Source organism: Furipterus horrens, unplaced genomic scaffold, assembly GCF_987537825.1.
Source record: "Furipterus horrens unplaced genomic scaffold, mFurHor1.1.pri manual_scaffold_4, whole genome shotgun sequence".
In the NCBI taxonomy this organism is placed as follows: domain Eukaryota; kingdom Metazoa; phylum Chordata; class Mammalia; order Chiroptera; family Furipteridae; genus Furipterus; species Furipterus horrens.
Window position 1 is genome coordinate 141,022,970 of NW_028327174.1, and position 15,795 is coordinate 141,038,764.

At 35.8% G+C, this 15,795-nt stretch overlaps 1 protein-coding gene across 1 annotated transcript in view; it reads left to right on the forward strand.

The window, feature by feature from the left end:
- FREM1 (FRAS1 related extracellular matrix 1) overlaps positions 1–15,795 on the forward strand; it is a 165,517-nt gene that overhangs the window by 95,495 nt on the left and 54,227 nt on the right. Inside the window, exons 20-23 of the mRNA XM_090274092.1 lie at positions 3,539–3,761; positions 6,670–6,814; positions 9,609–9,750; positions 12,325–12,520. Coding sequence (XP_090130218.1) covers positions 3,539–3,761; positions 6,670–6,814; positions 9,609–9,750; positions 12,325–12,520 — 706 coding nt within the window. The remainder of the gene's footprint in view (positions 1–3,538; positions 3,762–6,669; positions 6,815–9,608; positions 9,751–12,324; positions 12,521–15,795) is intronic.

The following is a 15,795-nucleotide window of genomic DNA, read 5'->3' on the forward strand; positions in this document are numbered from 1 at the left end:
AGTTTTTACTAATTAATACCACCAAAAAGTCTGTGCACATACCATGGTTATATGTATGTGCAATTTTTCTGTATGTTTCCATTTACAAATCAGGGGGTCATATTATACCTACTACTCTCTACTTTAAAAAATAATTAATTATGTATGTTAAATTTTTGATAACAGCATAGAATTCTTTTTAAATACTTCTATTTTTTTACATATAATGATTTAATTCAGGCATACCAATAGTCAATTCTGACTAAATGGATGATCCCAGACTTTGGAATAAGAAGCATTTGGGTATTGCATTTTACTAGTTGTAGGGTTTGGGATAAGTTATTTCTCTATGCCTCTATTTCCTCATCTGAAAAATGTATAGCAAGTCTTCCTTAGGGGTAGCCATGATGATCAAGATGGTCAGGCACATGGTAGACTCAGTAAAGAGGTGCCATTTGGATTATTGTTGTTATGTTCATCATCTTTTTTTTTCTGACATTAACTGAAGCAAATATCATCTATTTTAAAACCATTACCTTACCTTATATTTCACTAAAAAATGTCAAATTCTAAATGCAAAAGTCTCTACTTGGTTTTTGTTTTCTACTGAAACTTAATGGTTAATGAGAGCCACCCCATGATGAGATTTAAGTGCCAGCTCCTGCCTTCCTCCTTTAAGTGGAACATAGATTTCTCTGAAGCTCACCTACATAATTATGCAACAGAAAAAATATATAAATAATTTATTCTACATCTACCTCTATTGTCTTGAATCTATCCAGGGTTTAGGGTTGGGGTTTCTGAAATAATTAGGCCACTGGGAAATTGTTTCTTAGTTTTCTCTGAAAGTATCCATGCTTGTTACCCGAGCATTCCTTAGGGAAACTATTGAAGAGTAACAAATGTGGAGCTCTATTCGGTGATTTAAAAAAAAAAAATCATTTTTATTTTGCTTTCTTGTCTAAAAGTATATATATTTTTTGGATAGCTGGGCTTCCATCAAATTGTGTACAATGTGCAAAAAAGTGAGGTTTTAGTTTGTTATTATAATCCATTTCAAATCTGTCTACTAGTGAATATCTACATTTTGTTTATATTGATCTAAACCTTTTATTTATAATCTCAATAAGCTATTAGATGGGCAAGAAAAGAATCCCACATTTTTTCAATAAAGTTTCCCAGTCATTTTGTGAACTGATTTACAATTTTTGCCATATAGTGAGTCCAGGAGTCCCAAACTCTATGAAGAATAATTAGGACATATTTTTAGGTTGCTTTATTACATTTCTTGGAGAAAAAGACAAGTTACCATCAAAGATGATTTCATAATTATATCACATTAAATTATGAAGCCATCTTCATCCTTAGTAAGTAGGACCAGATAAAGAAGGTTAGCATAATTTTAGCCCAGATATCAGATAGAGCAGAGGATTCTTAATTATGCAAACTCAATGAAAAGCAGTTTCGGGAAGGCTCCCTTTATAGTCAATAAAAGAGGCTAAAAAAAAAAGAGATTTTCACATCTGTAAACTACATACAAGTCTTGTCCACAAAATGTCCAGCCATTGTTACTATAATGAGAATGGTTTGTGAGACATTGCTATAACCTGGCAGCCAAGGAGAGTGAACTGGAATGCACATATGTGAACAATGATGACTTCACTGTACGAGTCAGTGGAAAAAGTACATGCCATTGAGTGAGCATGTGTACTGTGTGGCCATCATATTCAAAATGACTGAATGAGTAGAGCAATGACTCTGCCTCAAATTTTGTGTTAAGCTTGAACATTCCTCCAAAGAAACTATTCAGATGATTCAGAAGGCTTTCGGGGATGATGCGATGATTGCAGCACAAATAAAAGTGTGGCACAAATGTTTCAAAGATGGTCAAAAAGAAGGTATGGTGAAGTCACAGCAAGAGCAAGACCATGTTAACTGTGTTTTTGATTGGGAAGGTGTTATCCAATACAGGCCAAACAATTAATAGGGAGCACTACCCCAATATTCATTGTAAGTTGAGAGATACAATACAACAAAAATGGCCACAGCTGTAGGCAACTGGTAATTGGCAGCTTCATCACAGCAATGTACCTGCTCATGCATCATGTCTTGTACAGGGTTTTTTTTTTTGTGAAACATCAAATCAACCAGGTGACTTCAGACCCCTACAGTCCAGATTTGATGTCCTGTGACTTCTTTTCCCAAAACTAAAATAACCTTTGAAAGGGAAGAGATTTCAAACCATCGATGAGATTCAGGAAATACAATGGGGCAGCTGATGGCAATTCCAACAAAGGATTTTGCAGAATGTTTTGAACAGTGGAAGAGATGCTGGAGGAACTGTGTGGGGTACCAATGTGCCTACTTTGAAGGGGACTGAGGCATATTATCCTATGTACATTGTGTCTTGTATCTTGTATCGTCTTCAATAAATGTCTCTTTTTCATGTTACTTAGCTGGATACTTTCTGGACAGACCTCTCAATCTTTCAAGGCTAAAGTGCCCATTCAGCCATAATGACATTCCTGGTCTACTCTACCCTTTTGCACTTCTTGTTTATCCATATTTAGTAGCACTGGTTACTTTCTTCTTTGTGTTATAATTAGTGATCGATAGGCCTTCACAATTCTATCTAACATTTATTCTTCAGAATATTTGTATTCCCCACAAATGTAGCCCAGTGACATTGCAGATTCCTGATAAGCATATGTTAAATTGATATACTCTTATTAATTAGATCTTGCTACATTTCAAAATAGAAAACAGAAATATTTCTTTATTTTCTTTATTCTTACTGTAAGAAAGAAGATCAAGATAGTTAAGTACCACATCAAGTTCTAAATGATTAGATCCTCAATGAAATAAAAAACATTCAGTTCTGATTGTGCTTAAAAGAGTAGGAAACCTGATGTGAGGTGTGAGAGTAGATGAAGGTAGTTCAGGAAAAGAGAGATGTGAGGATTGGGGAGAAATGAGAGACCCAGAGTTAAAATTTACATTGTGCATCCAGAAGCACCCGTCTCAATTATTGATTTGCATTGAAATACAGATGTTTTTACTGCAATGACAAAAATGGAAGAATACCAAATACCCCTATGTGTATAGCAGATATCTGTGTCATTTCTGAAACAGAAACGTAAGAATTATAAAAAGAACAAGGTCCAGGAGGTTAAAATGACAGTTTAGGATCTGAAGGTGAAGGGTCTGTCTATAGTCAGTTTTACAAGTGAACTTCTCTCTGACTTCCAGAAAGCAAGCGTCTTTTGGTTGCTTTTCCCCTCAATTTTGAATTATGAAATTTTACACACACACACACACAGTACCCTTTATCATGGAAATCAAGTGCTTTGAAGTCTTCAGCAAAAATGTGAAACAGATTAATAGATTTGTTCTTCTAAGGTTATGTTAAACCAGCAAATATTTAGAACTCAGGACACACCCATCCCATGGAAAATTTGCAATAGGATATCTTAAAAATGTTTCTTTTGAGCAACTGGCCAAAAAAAAGACCAGTTTTATTTTGTATGCAGCTGACTTTCCTGACTTGTCTGTCATTTAGGTGTGTGAAGGTCAGATGAAAGAGCTGGATTCTTCCACCATCAACGCTGCTGACCTGGATGTTCCCCGGGACCCCTTGCTGTTCAGCATCACTCATAAACCACGTCATGGCCTCATCATCAGTGGGGCGTTTAGCAAAGGCTTTCCTCAGTATAAGGAACCAGACAAGCCTGGCCAGGAGCATGAACTTGTTCACAACTTTTCCATGGAACTTCTCAGGAATGGTATATCATGTTCCACTTTTGTTTGTTTGTTCTTGATTTAAATAATTTAACCTAGAAAAAAATAAAAATAAAACAGAGAAATAGAAAGTAAAGAAATGACATTTACCTACTTCATTCTTTTATACCTCAGGGATTTTCTCTTGACTCTAGATTAATGTAGGGCATGGAGAGCCAACTAAAGATAGTGGGTAATTGTAAAGAAAATAATATGTTTTCTTTCACTTTTAGAGCATCAGTAAAAATGATATTGGTGATTTTTGGTATTTTAGCTAAAACTTTTAATGTCATATTAAAAAACTTCTTTTAAAACTATTGAGATCATGGAACTAAATTTGAAGAGATTTGTCTGCCAAAATTTCCCATTTAAAACAAATATAGAACCATATATAATAATTCATTGTTCTCTGAGGAACAGTAATACATTCTCTTAAGAAAATGGCACATTGAAATAGTAGTACCCTAAGTTATATTTTTAATTACTTTTAAAAAAATCGATCTAAACCCATTTTCTATATATAAAAATACTTCTAAATCTTTGAGTAAAGTGTATGCTTCAAGAATCACTGCCTATTCTCACTCTCCTTCCTGTCTTTGAGTCTGCTTCTGTTTCCCGAGCCTGGAAGGTCCTTCTCCCTCCTTCCCCCAGCTAGACAATATGATGCCTTCTATTGACTTCCTCCTTGGAGCCCATCCAGACCCTCCAAACCATTCCTCTTTTGTGTTTCATCTTAGCACTTGGTCAACAGTTCTTACTGTTTTCTAATTTTTCTTTTCCTCAACAAGAGTGCAAGCTCTTGCCCTGGCTAGTGTGGCTCAGTGGATTGAGTGCCAGTTTGCAAACCTAAAGGTCTCTGGTTCAATTCCCAGCCAGAGCACATACCTGGGTTGTGGGCCAGGTCCCCAGTTGGAGGTGTGCAAGAGGCAATGCTGATCAATGTGTTTCTCACACATCGATGTTTTCTCTTTCTCTTTCTCCCTTCCTTCTCTTCTCTCTAAAAATAAAGAAAATTAAAAAAATAAAAATAAAAAGCACAAGCTCTCTGTCCCAAGGTTAATTTTGCAATAGTTGTACAATGTCATCTCATGTTTGAAGTCGAAAGGCTAATTCATATATTTCTGTTTTTATCAACGGTAAAGCTATACATTCTGGAGCTTAATGATATTACCAAATCAAGTCATGTATAGCAAATAATACAATTTATTGTTACAATATTTTTTTCCAAATTTATGACACAGGAAAAAAGGAATAATAATTCAAATTTTACTCTAAAAAAATCAGTTTTTTAAAAATAGCATTTATTGTTTATTGTTAGGCTAAATAAATTTACACATATTATGTGAGTTTGCACTATGCAATCATTTTAAAGAAAAATAAAAATTGTTCATAAAAATTAATATTTTGGTGATATTCTCAGAGATTAATTTTCACTTCTATGTTATTTTTAGTTCATTTATGGCTACATTTTTCTTAACTTTAGTATGTTCTCACACACATTCCCTAACCCCAAACATATAGAACTTATAAAACTGCTAGCATATCATGTAATCTGTTTATTATTAATTCTCTTAAGCATCTTTTATACTTCTAAAGTATTCATTGAAAATATACTTGTGATAACTACCATTTTTCATTTACTGAAAATAATACATATAATTTTATACAACTGTCTTCTATTTTTAATATGTGGATAGCTTTTAATTTCTTGATATTACAAGTTACATATTAATAAACATTTTACATATACTTATGTAACAATTCTTGGTGCACATCTCTTAGTTTTTTTTTTAAATAAAATTTTATAATGAAATTTCTTGGTAACAAAAGGTGAGAGTTTAGAATGCTTTTAGGAGAAAAATTGCCATGGTGACCATGTGCTTAAGCATGCCTATTTCCTAGTCAATAATGAATATTATTTTTAAAAACCTTTGCAAATCTGGAAGTCAATGACAGACTCTCATTTTTATCTTGATTTGAAATTCTTAAGATTATGAGTAAAATTGAACCTGTTTTTATGTTTATTGACCATATGCTTCACCTTTTGTGAATTGCCCGATAATGTCTTTTGCCCATTTTTTATTAATTCATATTGATTTATAAGAGATCATTAAATGTTGTTTTATATTTTTGTTACATTACAAATAAGGTTTTTCATATTTTATTTTATTTTTAATTTATGATTTTAAGTACAGAGATAAAAAGTTGTGAGTCCTCCAAAATTGTTCTTCTTTCTCAATACTGTTTTGGCTTTCTGGGTCTCTTTATATTTCCATATGGCTGCTATATAGTTATAAAAATAGTTTTATTTTTAAAGTTTTGTTAATATAGAATATATTTTGGTTTTTGACTTCAGGTAGGATAGGAATCTAATTATAATTTCCCCCAGGTAATGAACTAATTTTCTGTTTCATTTGAGCACATTGACACAATTGTTTTAATTAGTTTATTAAATAATATATCCTTTTCTCACTGATTTTTAAAAATATTTTTATCAAATATTGAAGTACACAGTATTCCCTCACTTATCACGGGTATTTTGTTCCAGACCCCCTGTGAAGTAGGAACCTTGCATTTATTCTACATTCTTAAACCTACATAACTTTAACAACATACGTATACAGTACTACAAAATCCCATGATATAGCGAAAAATTCAATATTTTCAAAAATCCCGCAATATAGTGAGGCCGTGATAAGTGAATCACGATATAGTGAGGGACTACTGTATTTAAATAGGGAATTTTAATGAATTAAGAGGTTACTCTTACTTCATAAAACAGTTTAATTTCACCCCGTTGCAATGATTAATGATCTCCAATAGCTTGGAAATTAAGACAGTTATCTGTGACATGTTTTGGAATTGTCCAATCATAAGAAAGATTTACTTTCTCCTTTTTTCCCCTTCTCCCAGGAATGAAGTTGATGTATGTGCATGATGGCTCAGAGAACCTTGCTGATGACTTTACAATCCAGTTGTCAGATGGGAAACATAAGATACTTAGGACCATTTCAGTAGAGGTCACCCCAGTCAATGATGAGAAACCATTGCTGACCAAGTAAGCTACCTGAAAAGAGTCCCTTTCAGATTCTTTATAGAATTCTGAGGTCTAGAAGGCTAGGTGAAAATATAGTGTGTCCTCAGAGAGAAACAAATCTTTCCTTGCTCCTGACTATCAGTTTGTCCCATCTACCCAGGTACCTAGAACCTTAGTGCAAATATTACTTAATGTAACTGCTCCTTAACAATTTTCAAGTGAGTCCTTCAATTGTTTGATTTTTCTCTAAAACCTATACAGTATAAAATGAACAGTATATTAAATATTTCAACACAAGCACATACATGTACCAAAGTGCAGTTAATATATAGATTCAACTAAAATATGATAATATTAACTGCAGAACATTCTTATTGTGGATTTGGTAAAACTTTTAACTAAGAGTGGCTGAGGGAAGTATATAAATACCACTCTCTTATGATCTTGGTATGTCATTGTCCATCAACCAGCCTGCTACACTGTTCTGTATGAATCATCTTCTTGCCACCTAATGTCCAAACAATTGCTGTTTAAAAATTCTGAGCTGATATTATTAATTGCACATTTTCTCAGTATCTCCCTCTGCAGTTGATCAGAGTTTGATCATAGAGTATGATCTTTATCAATTATATTTCTCTAGCTCCAGCCATTTCTCTTACTATTGGCAACTGTACAGAAGTGTGCAAAGTTAGAGCTTTGTGTCTGCTAGTGCTGAGTGTAGAGAAGGGTCTGCTCTTGGACCACTCTGCCTCTACATTCAATGGTGCAGCAGTGAGAGGCACTGAGCAGACAGTCCAAGTTTTTATCAGGAAGTGAACAACTTTCTAAAAGTGCGTAAATTCCCAAAGTCTCCTCCACTTTGCAGAAAAGAGGACCTCGAACAGGTCCCTGCTAACTCTCCTGCTGTTCCCTTATGGGCCTGCAGCAAGGCCCTTGAAAAGCAGTAGGAGAAATACTGACGACAGTTTTTTGGAAGGTTGCATCTCAAACACCAGTTTAAGCATATCCAGCAGAAATTTCTTTCCTAGCTAGAATGTTGGAATGGTATCTCTTGATTTGACTTACAAAAAACGAAAATATGAAGGATATTGCAGTATTATGAAACTTCCTTTCTGAGGACCTGACTTTACCTAAGAGGGAGGGATGGAAGGAGGTGAAAACTGAAGCTTATTAAGTGCTTACTATGTGACAGTGTGTTGGACCCTTTCACATATATTAGTTCCTCAAATTCATCAACATTGCGGGGGAATAGGTATTATGCCCACTAGAAAACTGGGATCAGACAGTTAAAATCAATAACATTCACTCTATTCTGTTTGACTTATATGTCTTTCTACAGTCTTGCTATTAAACTTCTTGGGATAGCTTCATTTACAGAATCACCAAATCTCCTTCAACCCTGCTTCAAAACCCCTCCTTTCTCTTTCTTTTCTTTTTGCCTTCTGTCCTGTTGTGAGGAAGTTATAGTCCTGCTTCTTTCCCTTCCATGTGTGTCCTTGGGTATATCAGTTGCCCCCCCACCCCCCCGAATGTGCTCCATGATACTTTTTTTCTCCTGCATTTCCAATCTCCCTTTTTATTCCTTCTGCTAACAAAACATAGGGATATCATTTGTGGTCGAGGGAACAAATTCTGGAGGCAGATTGCCTTGATTCAGCCACTTATTGGTGGTGTGGCCTTGAACATGTTACTTAACCTCTCTCTACCTCTTTGTAAACCTCTTTGTAAATGGGAATAATAACATATTCTTGTCATAGGGTTGTCTGAAAGATTAGATGAATGAAAATATGTAAAACTGCTTGCAAAAGGAGCTAGTGCATAGTGAGAGCTCATAAATGTTATTATGATGATTACAAGCAGGCATCCTCATTCTAAAACTACAAAGATGACCCGGTTCCTCATTTATTTCAAACTACTTGAAAGAAGAGCTTGTGCTCACTTTCCCCATTTCTGTCCACAGGCTCCATCCTCAACCACGTTACTAAAGCTGCCCCCTTGATTCCTAGCCAAACCTCTTCTAATCTTACTGGACCCTGTTAAAACGTTTGACACCATTTCTTTGATGTTTCTGTTAGATGCTGTGGTAGATGCTTTTGGATCCCTTAGTCACCACCTGTCAGCCCACCTGTCGTTGCAGCCATGGTGCTGGGGGAACATTCTATGCACACTGTCAATGCCCCACCTCACGTGCCCACAGTGCCTTTCTTTCAGTATAATTCAGACTCTGACATACTTTCTTCTCTCTCTGTTTCTCCATGAGAACACTAGCTATGTGACAGACATTGTATTAGAACCTTCCACATATATTACCATGGAGAGAGAGAGAGTAATGTAGAGGGCCACCAGTTACCTAATATCACCAAACTCATAATGGTATATTATAAAAGGCACCAGGCCCCCTATGGGTAAGTCATGGAATCTCTGTAAGTTTTTGCTTGTAAAATTAGAGTAATAATACCTGAACCACTTACTTCATGGAGCTGATGTTATATGAAACAAAATATTAGAAACAAAATATTTTTATAAAAATAAGTTATAGCATAAAATTGTGAAGTCCTGTATATAAACAATTAGAAGTATATAATTAGCTCATACCATATTCATTACTGCTGACTATCTGTCTTTTAGGACTTTTATGTGTAAAGAGAAATGAGAACCTTTTACATGAGTCTGACTCATCATTTTTAATACTTGGGATACTGAATATTATTCCCTAATTGTCGATGATTAGAAACTGCAGTAGTCATTAATAAGTGTCCCCTGCTAAAGCAATGCCTTCTATTTTCATGTCAACCCAGACATCTTCTTTTCACAGGAGGGCTGAAATCACAATGAATATGGGCGAAACTCGTATTATTTCTAGCGCTGTTCTTTCAGCCACAGATGAAGACTCACCCAGGGAGAAGATTTACTATTTATTTGAAAGGCTTCCCCAAAATGGGCAGCTTCAGCTTAAGGTTAGTGGCCATTTTACCTTCAGTTTTTTCAAAATAAATATAGCTGATATAAATGTTCCCAACACACAGATTTCTATAACTGAATTTATTCTCTAATAGCCAAATTTTGCCTAAAAGTAGAAAATATAATTTTCCTAGTTTGGGGTTAACTCACACTATTTAAAATTTTCTTAATCAACTCAGGGTAAATTCAGCCAATATTAAGGTTCTTCACTGCTCCCTCCACACTGGGACTGTACCTAAATTTGAGTGAAGGGAGAGAGTTGCTGGACTCAGTTAGCTGTCTGGTTTCTAATGAGAACTTTAAAGATATTTTTATTCCCTCTAGATTAAAATTTTTTTAAATAGACTATTTTTAGGGCCATTGTTGTGGCTATCAATAAACTGACTTCAAAGTTTATGGAGAGGGACAAGATGCACAAAATAGATAACATAGTATCAAAGGAGAACAAAGTGGAAGGACTCCTAGTGCCTGACTTCAAGACTTGCTATAAAGCTACAGTAATCCAGACAGTGTGGATTTGGTGCAGAAACAGACAAATAGCTCAGTGGAACAAGAAAAAAAAAATCCCTCTAATACATACATACAAATATAGTCAACTGATCTTTGACAAAGAAGCAGAGTCAGTACAATGGAGAAAAGACGGTCTTTTAACAAATGACTCAGACTGTGCTCATGATATCCATCGCAAGTTACAGATCGGTTGCTTGAAAAGGTCACTTGAGTAATCCATCAAAATGTTTATTTGAATTGTGGATTAAGGCTAGCAACCACCACCACCAGCCATCCCCAGTGTGATTATTTGCCTGAATGCCTAACTTTTAATGTCATGTAGACACTCCTGGAAAGGCAGCAAGGATTCATTCTGCGTGAAAGAGCTTGATTGTCTTAGATTGTAGGTACCATAGAGAATCAGAGTGAAGAGCAATCACTGATTTAAATTGAGGTACAGCTGTGTCCTTATTTCATTTCAAAGAGTAATGAAGCAGAAATGCAGTGAGAGCTCATACATTTGGGGGCCTGGGAACTGACGTGTTTTGGATGTGTGCAAGTCCAGATGGGTCCAGGTGCTCGGTACGGTGCCACGTAATTCTCTCCCAGCTCGTCAGGGGTTCTCCGAGGCTGCAAGACCAGGGACCAGGACTCTGGGCCTCCTGAAATTTCTCCAGGGTTCCTGTTTTCTTGTTGACTTTCCTTAGTTTCTGCACTTTGAGTCTCTTTTATCGTCCTCTTTTGGGGCTTGGAATGGTTTTATCAAGTCAAAGTTCACATGAGGGAGTGTAAGTGGGGAATTAGGTGGAGAAGAGAGAGAGCAAAAGTTACCTTTTTTCTGTATTTACTTCTTGGGAAAAGATTACAAAGGAAAAAGTTAAATAGAATTACAGGCTGTCCAGTTTAAAACCAGAAAGAGAATCTATTTTAAAAATTAAATATGCAAATAGATCTTAGAATGGAAACCATGACCTTATTACAATATAATTAATTTTCACCCCGTGAGCACTAGAGCAGAACACACCTGTGTACAAATATCAGCTGAGTGAAAATATTAAAAAGAGGATATTTTCCCAAAAGAATGACAAAAAGCAAAGTGGTAGCACAATGAGAAGAGAGAAGGACAAAGCATTTTTGCCGGGAACTGGGAGTCTGGGTAATAATATCTCAAGGGAAAAAAAGAGTGATTTAAATTTCAGTTTTAGTCTCTTAAACCAGATAGGAAAAGCTCAAGATGTTATGTGGTAAAATTTTAAGATGACATTTTTCTTGAATTATGTCAACTGACTTTTATGGCTTATTCTTGTGGAACGCTATGTGTTTTGAGAGAATAACAATAGAATTATTAATCACATACAGATTTATTATAATTATGTTTTCTAATACTTTCAATTGTCAACTCTCCCTAGGTAAGAACCTTTTTAAACTAAAAGTATCACAATTTCTGAATTGAATTCTGTACCAAAGATATGCTTAACTAATGTTAGCTTGTTTTAAAACAATTCTGATATTTGCAGTTGTGTTCTTTGCTGACTCAGGGTATAAATATAGAGAGTAATAGAGAGCTTGATAGTTTTCCTTGGGCTTCAGTAAGGCTAAGTACATCCATTCTATTTTTGTTTTATCTTCTTCAGATAAGCTCTATAACAAAGCAATTTGATAATATAGGTTTGATTAGTTGTACAATGATATGAACTTAAAAAAAATAGAAAACCCCAGGTGAAACACATTTAATATTTAAAGAATCAATTCCAGCAGCTCAATTATCCACCTGCTCTCTTTAATTGGAATATTTAATCTGCTATGATTGCTTATGATAAATACCTTGGAAGTAGCACTGCTGTTGAATTGCCACATGACTGTCAAAAATCCTTTGGCTGGTGCCATTTCCCCCTCAAATTCTTAAATTGTTTTAATATATTTCTATGAAAGGAAAAATAAGGTAAAATGATAAAAAATTGAATCAGAAGTTTTTCTGAACTATCTTTATATTGGAAGTTTTCAGGGGATATAGAAAATGCCCACTAACACAGCTTGGAAATAAAAGGCATGGGCAGCTGACTAATTCTGGCACCTTTCAGATAGGGAGGGACTGGGTCCCACTCTACCCTGGCATGAAATGCACTCAGGAGGAAGTGGATCTGAACTTGCTGAGATACACACACACTGGGGCAATGGATTCTCAAAACCAAGACAGCTTCACCTTCCACCTCTGGGATGGCGACAACAGGTCACCTGCATTTGACTGTCAGATCATCATCAAGGATATGGGGAAAGGTAAAAGCATTACTACCAAAGTTTACTGCAATCAGTTTTTATAACTTTTTATAACTGGTGTGACTGCTCCAAGTTTTTTCCTTCCTTCCTTCCTTCCTTCCTTCCTTTTTTCCTTCCTTCCTTCTTTCCTTCCTTCCTTCCATCCTTCTTTCTTTCTTTCTTTCTTTCTTTCTTTCTTTCTTTCTTTCTTTCTTTCTTTCTTTCTCTCTCTCTTTCTTTCTTTCTTTCTCTCTTTCTTTTCTTTCTCTTTCTTTTTTTTTTTTTAACTCTTATTCAAGGACCTTTTGTTTTTCATTTTTTTTTTTTTTTTTAGAGAGAGAGGAAGTGGGCGTTGGGGAAATATTGATTGGTTGCCTTCTCACGTGCACTCTGACCGGGATGGAACCTGCAACCTGGGCATGTGCCCTGATTAGAAATCAAACCCACAATCCTTTGGTCTATAGGAGGCCACTCCAACCAACTGAGCCATACTGGCCAGGGCCTTCCCTTCTTCCTTTTCTTTTCCTTCCAAATTCATGATTCAGTCCTGTGGTTCCTCACCTACTTTGCCTGGGATCTATAAGTTTCATGAGAGTAACCAATATATTTGTTACATTTAGTATTTCAGAAAGCCTGTTGGAAATACAGCCTTATCCACAACATGGCTGCACACTCTACTTTAACTGTGAGGGTGTTTTGCCTTAAGTAAAAATTTGCCAAATCAATGTTTTTATCTTCATAAAGTGAATTATTACTTGAAAATGGAATTTCAAAGGAAGAAAGAGTATAGGCAAGGGAGAGTATAAGCCCTTGATGCCCAACTACTCCATACTTTTGCTTAGAGATTATGTGAGGGGGATAAGAATCATATTTCATTCATATGTATAGTCCAGGACCTATATATTCCCAGGACCAAGCATAATCTTAGCTCCTCAGTACATGCTTGATTGACTGGATGCTTGCTTTTATTGCCTTGACTCCCAGAAACCTCAGAGCTAAATTGGGTGCTTAAGTGTAATAAAACTTTTTATTTTATGTGCATGGCAAAATTATAGTTGTCCTAGATCTTTTAAAACAAATTTTAGGTCAGCCTGATTGATTTTTGAGATGTTTATTTTGAGGTGTATAATAATATATTTTTACTTATTTGTTTCCTGGTTGTACAATAAAAATGTGTCCCATTAAGATGTCTAATAAGTGACTCTTGGATAAGCTAGATGTTTCTCTTCGCAAAAGTAAGACTTGTTCATCATAAGTATATGTCCAGGCAAAATGTAATACAAATAATACATCAGGACAAACAACTAATGTGTTAGGACAGACAGACAATCTTCTCACTGCCTTAGCACGATAAATTCCTTGGGACGGGGTGGTGTAGGAGGAGGGTTCTGTTCCACACAGCCCCCTGGGGATTCTTTCTAGCTAGAGGATCCTTCATCTCCGAAGGCCTTGGAGTCACTCTGAAAGCGAGATGTGGAGGAAAATGAGAGGATTTTGCTGGCGAGGCTTGGAGGTAGGGCACCTGTCTTCCACACATCCCAGTGGCCAAATTACAATCGTATTCAACGTTAAGGGAGGCTGAGCAATAGAAACTCTTAACTGTGTGCCGAGGAAGAAAAGGAATTGAGGCTGGCCAGTGCCTCACCAGTCTTCCTCAACTGACGTGTGATCATTTTCTAAAGGGATTAGTGTCAGAAGTTCCAAATTTATTCTCTTAGTATCTTTTTACATTGCGGTGTTTTATATCTGTGTAGTGTTATAGTCTTATTTATTTATTTACCTAGCATGAGTTTGCTTGAGTTGCAGAGTGACTTTATAACCGTAATTGTTCATCTCAAAATAAAATTACGCTGGATTGTTAGACTAAATCATAACCCTACTATTTGCATTTGGGTGAATTCCATTTGGGAGCTATTATGAATAACACAAGGTCCTCCAGATGTGCTGTGCCTTCTGATTTGCACAGTGACGTGGGGAATCTTTGAGAAGTTTAGAAGGAGATAGCCTAGAGCTGACCCTACTCCGTACTTTGCCATTAACAGTGCTGAAAAACTGCATTGAGGCAAAACACGGATCCTGGTCCTCCCTTCACATTCATTTTCTGCTCCTGATGAAATTGCTTGTGGCTTTTTGTTTCCCCACCTTTGTTCATTCCTCTTACTGCTTTGATGTGTTCATCTTGATTCCCTCTGAAGCATGTGGAGCTCAAGTTTTGATTTAACATTAGGATGGTCATTGATTCTACATTGGACTCTAGCTGCATAAAATTTTGAGTTAGAAGCATAGTATACCAAAAGATAAATTTGATTATCTAAAACAGATTTCTTCAATGTTGGCCCTATTGGCATTGTGGGATGAATAATTCTTTATTGTAGTGGACTTTCTTGTGCATTATAGAATATTTAGCAACATCTCTGGCCTCTATGCACTAGAAGCCAAGAGCAACTCCCAGTCGTGATGACCAAAACTGTCTCCAGACATTGCCAGATGTCCCCTGGCAGGGGCAGAATCGCCCCTCAGGAGAACCACTGGGCTAAAGCTGTATCTGCTTGGTGTTTCATTTTCACTTTTTATTTCCTCATGGGACTGAATATCTTTTCAAAATTGTATTGACCATTTGTATTTTTTAATTTAGAATTGGTTTGGCATTTACACTCATATTTCCTTTTGGATATTCACCCTTTTAGTATTGAAGTATAAGAAATCTTTGTATATTAAAAGAGAGGAAACAAAATACTACAGTGTTTAAGTTTGTGCTTGAGTCAGATAGCTTGAGTACAGATTCTAGCTCCACCTCTCTTTAATTGCATAATTAGCAAGTTAATTAGCATTTCTATACATTAGTTTCCTCATTTATAATTTGGAAAATACCTTAATACCCCATCTTACAGTGTTGTTGTGAAGGTGTAGGAGCCCTTAGGCCTGTGCTTGGCACACAGCAGAAGCTCTATATTTTAGATATGATTATTTGTTAATGAACAAAAAATGGATTATAATTCTTAATTTATGAAACACTGCATCCTTAGTCCATGTGTGACCCACTCTGCTTCTCTCCTTCATACACTCATTCATACATTCTTTTTAAAATATATAATGAAAACCTGTGCAACCACCATACACTTCAAGGACTGAAATATGAACAGTAACCAACATCTACCTCTGTTCCCTTCCCCTCCTCCATCACTAATTTTGTGTTAATTATTTTCTTTCTTTTGTTTATAGTTTTCTGGGACTGGCTCACAAAACTAACAACTGTTAGTAAGCTATATCTGTGTAGTTGCATGTAGCTGTAGTTC